Genomic DNA, 9,050 nt, shown 5'->3' on the forward strand with positions numbered 1-9,050 from the left:
GTGTTTTCTAGTTGAAAGTATGTGGAAATAACAGCAAAAAAAAACATACACACAATGGTTTAGTCTAAATCATGCTGCTGAATACACTTTGTTTGGCAGCCATCAGTGTTAGAGTCTTCTCACTTTAAAGTGAGGCTGCTAGTTTTAATCCATAATTTACAAATCTTAAAGAATACTGAAACAAAGGTGATACTTCTGAAGTGCACCAATACACCAACTTTGTATATGTACTGTATAGGAGTTAGGGTTACATTCAAGCTGATTTCATTAAGTTTAATTTTCCATTTTATCCCTCCTGAAGTGGACCATTAAGTCGGTGCGCAGAGGTAACTGGTCAGCTAATCTGCCTGTGATTTATGTGGCAGGGAAACTGAGGATTTAACTGAGCCTTAGAACACATTGATTACTGACATGGTTAATTGGCTAAACCCACTGGTACATTGAGACGGGCTTATTGGAAATGTCAAATCAAGTGGCTCATTTGCATTCATGATGTATGGTGTCTATTCCAGCTTCAGCCCAGGCAGCACAAACTGCCACAAAGCAGGAAGGGCCTGGGATCTCTGCCTTGAGTTTGCAACTGACCATCTGGCCTTGGTTGGACATTGCCATTTGCTGGAATTTTCCCCCAGTATCCACGTCTGTATTGGATGCACTTAGCTGACGTGCTGAAAAAGGATGAGAGCTTCAGTTACCCCTGATGTGAGCGAGACTCAGTTCACCTGTGGGGTTTGAGTAAAGATTTACCTGTAAAAGGCACGTAATTGATTGAACAGTGTTGACAAAACAGAAAATGTGTTGGTTTATTACTTTCTCTCATCGAGTATGTACTTTGAATTGCCCTGTTGCTGAAATGTGCTACACAAATAAAGCTGCCTTGCCATCGAGTATGTGTGTGTATTTTGGAGATCAAAACAGTAGCTGAGAGAATTTTACCCCAAAAATACCTACAGTGTAAGAAGATGAAAGCAGCATGAAATTGAAAATGTTTGATTAAGGCAGATGGGGGTATAACACATTATGGGAGAAAACAGAGGTGGTATGAATTTAAAGTGTTAAATAATGGGATCCTCTTGTCTTATTGCCAGTCATGCTTAGTAATACGTTTTCAGAATAACCTAGGAACACAAATCTAATCATACTTCCAGTTCTAAGGAGACAACTCATGAGTAGCACTACCAACATGTAAACTTGTCATGTAAAACAAACACTAATGGACAGTGTAGGGCTACAAAGAGAACATCTTTATTTTCTCTTTTTGTATAAAAACCCCACAGAGATGGAAAGACAAGACAGACTCAACAGATGGGTGGCAGCTCTTTTTAACAATTCACCACCTTCAGCGCAATTACCTCCAGCAAGGGTCTGTATTGTACGGGGCTTTTGAGTTCTTTCTACATCTACCTCTACCTCTACTGCTAGTATAGACATAACTTAACATAAATATCATTTTTCCTTTTCATCCCACATTCTTGCCTCTTGTCACCAGGTTATGTTGGTGCACTGAGATAGAGTTTATTAAATGGACATGGTACTGCATGGGCTTTTCACTACAGCAAGGAATATTATTCTATAGTTCTTTCACTTGTTAATGTTCACTGTATATCCAGTCACACACCTATTATTCAAGTTCTCTGGCTTGCTTAATAGACTTGACTTATGCAGCAGAACTGTAGGCGTCAAAGCTACTGTACACAGGACAAGGTCAATGAGAGCATGGTTTTACATTTGTATAATGCTGCCCCTTTTCAGTAACTGCATACACAGATATTCAGCACGCATTACAAATACAAGGTCTCCTATCTTAAACTCTGTGAGATGTTAGTAAGAATCAATAATTCTGCCAGTTACAAAAGCTTGTTAAACATTGTAATAAACTCAAGCCAAGTTATTATGAACCTAATAGAGGTCATGGAAAAATATAACAGCTCAAACAAAAACCTTTTTTTTATAGAGTTTGTATACAAGAGAAGCTAAATATGTGTGGAAGAAACAATCTACCACAGACAAAAGACCTGATCTATACAATAGTCTGTTTTTGGATGCAATGATGACTGTAATCATTCCTATCAAGACTCATTTTCTTCATTTTGAATTGTAAAATATTTGGTATAAAATGTGTGGATTTGAAGTTTTTTAATTTTTTAATTTATTCTACTTTACCAGTCGCTAGCTGGGCTAGCTTTGGCTCATGAGGTAAAATGGGTCGTTTGCTAGTCGCTAGTTTGATATCAAGCTCCTCCCATCCAATAGTTGTTAAGATTATGTTTGTCTAAAGTCTAGACCAAAGAAGTGGACAGACAGATAGACATTTACATCCCTAGAGCTGGTCTGCTAGTATGGTTAGAACCATGAAAAACAAATCATACAGCAAATATTTGATTGTCCCCTAGTCCTTCATCTTGAAACTATAGTGGACATATAGTTTAACAGGCCATCACACACAATATCTTGGATTTCACCAAATTTAAGATGTTTAATGCATCTCAAGTTGTGAAGCAACAGAGCAGTCAGATGCATCAGCGACATCTATTATATTTTTCACTTTTTATGAGAGGAGTGCTGTAATGATTAAATATTTGCAAGAGAATCTCACCAGTAGATTCTCACATTTTCAGACTTACACAATGAGCCACACAGCTTATTTAACATACTGCTGAGTTTCCAAGTTACTATTGTTCCCCCTTAAAATGTTAACTTTCCTGCACTCTTCCTTTCTTATTCCTGACATTTGTGTCCGGCTGACTTCTTTATTTCCATTTCATCTTGAACCACAACTGCAATCTCAAATCCCCCTCATCTGTCTGCTCTCTGATTTTCTCTCCCAGCTCTGTTAGAGGTTATACTGGGCGGCAGAGACTGCTTGGTGGCTGGAGACTCGTGTTCGAGTGATGAGACTTGTAGTCCACGTCTGCGGACTTTGCGTCAGTGTGTGGCGGGCAACGGCAGTGTGAAGCTGGGCCCCGGTGCCCGGAGCCAGTGTGCCAATGCAGTGTCTGCCTTGCTGTCCAGCCCCTTACATGGCTGCCAGTGTAAACGGGGCATGAAGAAGGAGAAGAACTGCCTCAGTATCTACTGGAGCCTTCATCAGTCCATCATACATGGTCAGTGCTTACTGGATAACAGCTGTCCATACTGCCAAAACAATCTGCCAAAAAGTTTACAAATCATACCTTTTATTCAGAAACAGTAGCTAAAACTAAAAAACTGAATGACAATTGAAAGATAGGCAGAGTTTTATCCATGATTTAGCTGATTGGAGTTTTGGTGGCTAAATGAAAAGGATTAACATGAGATCCTTATTTATGTTTCATAAAGTTTAAATAAATTGTGATATTACAACATTAAAGCCAAGGATTTTACTTGTGTCTATTTTTCTTTCAGGACTCAATCTGGTAGAGCGATATCCCTATGAGACAGTGCATAGGGATTACGACTATGTCCGCTTGGCATCTATTACAGCTGGCAAGTTCACTGACTTATATTAAGTTTCACCTCATTTTATACAATTTTACCCTTTGATGATGTTGTGTTCTGGCATGAATACATGACTTGACTAAATTATCCCCTGGAAGCATGCCCAAGGCAAATAGAGGTCTCTTCTGTTTTTAAGTCACAGTTTAATTACACATGTATTACCAGTCATCTAAACACAATTTCAGCATCTGGGATGATATTGTTAAGAGACTATTCAATTGAAGACCCCTAAAATTGTATTCAGATTATGTATCTGCACTAAGGCTGGGCGATATGACAATATACTGTGTAATGTCAAAACAACATAGAAATGTCTATGATACATATGTTTTCTCTATTGTTTATATCACGATGTTGATGAAAATAGCAGTTGAACTGGGTTATGGAAATATTTACGTTCTGTTCCTTGTACGTTATGTGTATACAAAATAATGCAAAGAATCCCACTGGGTTTTACTTGAGTACTTGAATACTTTTAGTACTACAAAATGAATATTAGGAGAGGAGTTTTTCCATAACATAAGAAAAGAGAGCAGACTCTTCTCCTACTCATTTTGTTATTCTGGTCCTCAGGAAATGAGCCTCCATTGTTTATTTACATACATTTCACCTTGAAGCTGATCTTTAATTCCAGACTACTCATTTCAACTTTCAAACCTCTAACAAGATGCATGTTGAATCAACTGAGTACATACATCACATATGCTGTTATTTATATAAACATAAAACCATTTTGATCTGTTGGTATTATATTTGCACTGATATATACGCTAGAGGTTGACCTTACTTCTATCCACAGACTCAGATGTTGGCATGACAACTGTGAATCGCTGCCTGGATGCGGCCAAGGCTTGCAATGTGGACGACTTGTGCCAGAAGCTCCGCACAGAATATGTTTCAGCTTGTATCAAACCCACTGCCAAGTCGGGCCTGTGCAACCGGCCTAAATGCAATAAGGCGCTGCGCAGGTTCTTTGACCGTGTCCCTGCCGAATACACACATGAACTGCTCTTCTGCCCCTGTACGGACACAGCATGCGCAGAGCGTCGAAGGCAGACTATTGTACCCAGTTGCTCTTATGAAAGCGGGGAAAAACCAAACTGCATTACACAGATGAGGATCTGCAACGCTGATTATGTGTGCAGGTTAGAATGGAGCTAAATGGGAAGCTTCTAATTGGCTCCCATTTATACCAATGTCAGTCTTTCTCTCATGTCTATAACAGATATTACAATTATTTCTCACTTAGCCATGGTCTCATATGGATACAATAACATATTGCTCTAATATCATCCAAATCCCCAGTTTTGTTTTGCCTAATGAACTCTCTTTTCTCAAGGTATCCCAAATCAGCAAAGCAAATGTTTCACCATTCCTAGTTTATTCAAGTACTCCTTGGATATAGGTTTAAACTATAATCACCATACATATTTGGGCCAGTGCTGTTCATTGTTATGGCTCTTTGAAAGGAGATAAACAGCCAGTCAATCAACAAAATTGCCTGCTGTTTTACCCTAAAGCTTTCTACCAACCATTGGTTAGAACACCCCAGAGAGCCTGTTGGAATAACACATTAAATATTTAGCACAGATAAAGAGCCAGATGGATCAGAGTTATCGCTCATTGCTATCTCTGGTCATGGCCATTATTTTTCACAGCCCCATTACACTCAGAGGGATTTACTAATGATCCCAGGTCTGGGGGATGAAATATATTACTCTTTCTATCACTGTTACATTACAGTCCAATGCTTTCAATCTTTACCATGTCCAACAATATTTCTTGTCAGAGGGACGAACTCCCAATTAAATGAAAGTTATAGTAGAAAGAATGTATGTTAAAAAAAAAACAATACATAAAACAATACAGGGAGATAACATGTTCTTGGTAACCAGTGCCCGTTGCTTCACTAGGTCTCGCTTGGCACAGTTCCAGTACAATTGTGAACCCTCTGAAACTTCTAATGGCTGCAAGCAAGGGAACCATGGAGCCTGCCTCCTCGCCTACACAGGGCTCATAGGTAGGTGCACACCTGAGAGGTTATACACAGAGAGGAAACGCATAAAAGAAATCAAATGCACAGGTGGAGAGGGGAGGAGATGTGAATGAAGATATGTGCTATATACTGTGTTAGGGAAGGAAATGTAAAGAATGTACAACAAGAAAGAGGCAGTAATGAGTGATAGCTACCTAGAGGGACAAATACAGAAAAAGGTTTAGAGTGTGAGTGGGAAAATAAAATGAAATTTCTAATACTAAACCAAAAGACAAAGAATCAACGGGGTTTTACAGAAGCATACACATTTCTCAGTACAGAAAAATGGAGGCTCTTTGCGAGTTGTGATAAATTTGTTTTAAAACAGTCTGTAAATGAAAAAAGAACAGCCACTTGTATCCACACACACTGGAAAGAAGAGCAGACTTAATGCATTTCAAGAACCTCAAATGGTGCCCCTCAGCACAAACACGTTTGCCTTTTTCATTCCTGTCTTGTATATATTAAACCACTTGAAATCCCACTCTCACTATGTTGAAGGGAAATAAAAAATGTTAATGCCAGAGACTTCTATAATGTTAAAATGAAAAAAATTGAGTATTCATCAGAATCTCTCTATTATTTCATACCAGTCAGTGCACAGCCAGGCTAACCAATAATACTAGAATATTAGCCTTGTGCATCAGGTCAGCGTATAGGAAATGCAGTGTCCATTCATGTTTCAGATAAAAAAGCACTATGAATACAAGGAAACAACTCAAAAGGACAATGAATATATAATACTGATTGAGGCATGGTGCGGTCTCTCTGCAGGTAGCACAATAACTCCCAACTATGTTGACAACTCTACGTCCAGTGTGGCTCCATGGTGCTCCTGCTCAGCCAGCGGGAGCCGGAGAAAAGACTGTGATAATTTCCTGGGCTACTTCACCGACAACATCTGTCTCCGTGAGTAACTCTCATCCACAATGTATTGGAATGTACCAACATATACGGGGGTAAAACAATTGACTGTTATTATTGTGTTCTGTTTTACCAGTGTTAATTTTTTCGGGATACATTTTTGGTTCTCATCATGACTCTGACTGACTATTCAAAATTACAGGAGTATTTTGACAGGGAAACTAGGCCAACAGCAGTGACATGGCAAATGTTTCAAAGTGTACTGTAAAATGCAGTTTCTCTTTAGCTCCAAGGACACACACTGCATCACCAGATGGCAATGATGAACAGTTTGTCCAAGATCAGAATTGCACTAATTTATTATTCTGTCTTCTTGGATCATAACTGTTCATCTTACTAACAGTTATATTTTCCAATTCAAGCAGTCAAATACAATTTGTATGTGTGTCATACACCTGTAAAGCAATGTGGAATATGCTTATTTTCTCAGTCAGAAGAGGACTGAAAATAAGCATCCTATTATCTTGGCTTAGCATAAAGACGCAAGACGGGGGAAACAGGTAGCCTGGCAGTGTCCAAAAGTAGACTTACTACCTGCCTCCCAGCACCTCTTAAGTTAACTTATTAACATGATATTTCACTAAATGTTTAATCCGTACAAAACCAAAGTGTAAAACATGATACATTGGGGTTTTACGGGGGGTTATGTGACTGTTTCTTGGCCAGGAGCTGTAAAAGATGGCAAAAAAATTCTTTGAGCCCAAATTTGTACCATTTATAGATGTTGTCCTGGTTGGAAAAATGAGAATTCAAGCAGCTTTTTGCGTTTATTCTACATAGGAAGCCTTAGATCCATACCTCCTTAGATTAAAGAGTAAGCATATGGACATTTTCAGTCTCAGTGTGAGTATACCAGGATGTTTGAGTATAAAAAGGCATATAAAGAACAACAGCTGAAACAAATACTGTTCCACAAATACCTCAGGTGCACCTTTGTATTCATATGGTTTCATGTAATTTCCCTTTACTGATGTTATAGCCAGACATAAAATGACATAAAATACAAAAACGGTGTTCCCTAATCAGAATAATTTGCACTGATAACCTGTAACAGGGGATATAAACAGAGACTTGAAATGAAAACAAAGTAAAATTTTCGTGATAGAAGAAAGTGACAGGACAGAGCCGTTTGGATTCAGTGAGACAGATGTTTCTCAGCATGCTCAAACAGCAGAAAAGATGTATTTAAATCAGAGATCTGTGGTTTTTGTAGATCTAACAGTATGCTTCCTCGGTTTCTCTCCCATTTACTCGCTCACTTCATCTTCTCTTGTTATTAATCAACCCCTTCATGCTGTTTCCTTGGTTATTCCACCTGGGTGTTCAGACAGTCACTTCTTAGTGAATTATAAGTAAGCTGGCCCTGTGATTGTTAGATAATTGTATATTTATTGAATCTCCTCCAAACACCTGATGCACTTTTTTCTTTTTCTTTACAATTGGTAGAAAAAAGTTAGTGAGCTAACTTTTGAAAACTGTCTTTAGTAAATTGCTGATGATTTTTTAACACTAATTACTCTCTTTTAACCCTTAAATGCATAGATGTTTAGACAAACATTCCTTCATTGCTTGGGTCTTTAGGGACCATTACTTAAGCACCTAATTAATTTAACACTGCTTGTAAATTATTCAGAATGAACTATTAACATTGACTGATGGCACTAGATAAAATGTCAGGCAATCACCGAAGTCATAACAAATCATCCCATGGAGGAAGCATGAATGCCTGAATCAAATTTCATGGCAATCCATCCAACAGCTGTTGAGACATTTCACCCAAATCCACAAATGTCAAACTCATGGTCGAGTTAGAGGAAAGGTCAGGCGATCACAAAAGTTAATAGAATTCATCATCTAGAACCCTGATTCCAACTCATATTAAAATCTGTCATTAGTGATCTGATCACAAGTGGACAGTTCTAAAAACAGGTTGGAATGCACCCAGGGTGCATTCACCAGGTATTAAAATCTGATCTGAGTGATCTGATCACAAGTGGACAGCTCCAAGTACATGTGTTTACACCTGGCAGAATGTGTCTCCAAATGCGTCTTGACTTTAGTGACTACTTTCTTGCTCTATATGCAAAAAAAGGCTGTTAGTGTGTGTGTGTGTACATGTCAGTTGTCTCACATGTCTAATGATGGCGCCGGGACCTGTGCAGAAGAGAACCTTTTTATGAATCTCGGTGTGTTTAGCTCTCAGTACGTTTGTAGCTTCTACCTGAATCTCTGTGCCTTGAAGTTTAGCTTCTATGTCTGCATTATTTTTCTTTCAAAATAAAAGCTTTATGAAGCAGCAAAATTAGGAAATGTTGGGTCTTCATCAGCAGTAACCCCTAAATGTGAACATGAAACGAAGCGACCACTTTAAACTACAGAGATTTAGTTATCAGCTACAAAAGTACTGAAAACTAAACACTCTTGAGACTTTTAAAAACATCTTTCCCTCCTGCATAGGTCATGGCGCCCGTCACTAGACATCCTTATTTCGGCACACAGACAGATCCTGGGCAGCATTTTTTCATTAGTCATCAAACCTTTCTAATTTAGATTTAGAGAGTTTGCTTTAGAGAGTAACAACTGACATTAACACACACACACACACACACACACA

General features: G+C 38.5%; 1 protein-coding gene across 1 annotated transcript in view; it reads left to right on the forward strand.

Moving 5' to 3' along the window:
• Nucleotides 1-9,050, forward strand: part of gfra4b (GDNF family receptor alpha 4b) — a 39,049-nt gene that overhangs the window by 26,461 nt on the left and 3,538 nt on the right. Inside the window, exons 2-6 of the mRNA XM_032528450.1 lie at nt 2,829-3,104; nt 3,385-3,465; nt 4,277-4,622; nt 5,391-5,497; nt 6,287-6,421. Coding sequence (XP_032384341.1) covers nt 2,829-3,104; nt 3,385-3,465; nt 4,277-4,622; nt 5,391-5,497; nt 6,287-6,421 — 945 coding nt within the window. The remainder of the gene's footprint in view (nt 1-2,828; nt 3,105-3,384; nt 3,466-4,276; nt 4,623-5,390; nt 5,498-6,286; nt 6,422-9,050) is intronic.

This window comes from Etheostoma spectabile, chromosome 10 (assembly GCF_008692095.1).
Source record: "Etheostoma spectabile isolate EspeVRDwgs_2016 chromosome 10, UIUC_Espe_1.0, whole genome shotgun sequence".
Lineage (NCBI taxonomy): Eukaryota > Metazoa > Chordata > Actinopteri > Perciformes > Percidae > Etheostoma > Etheostoma spectabile.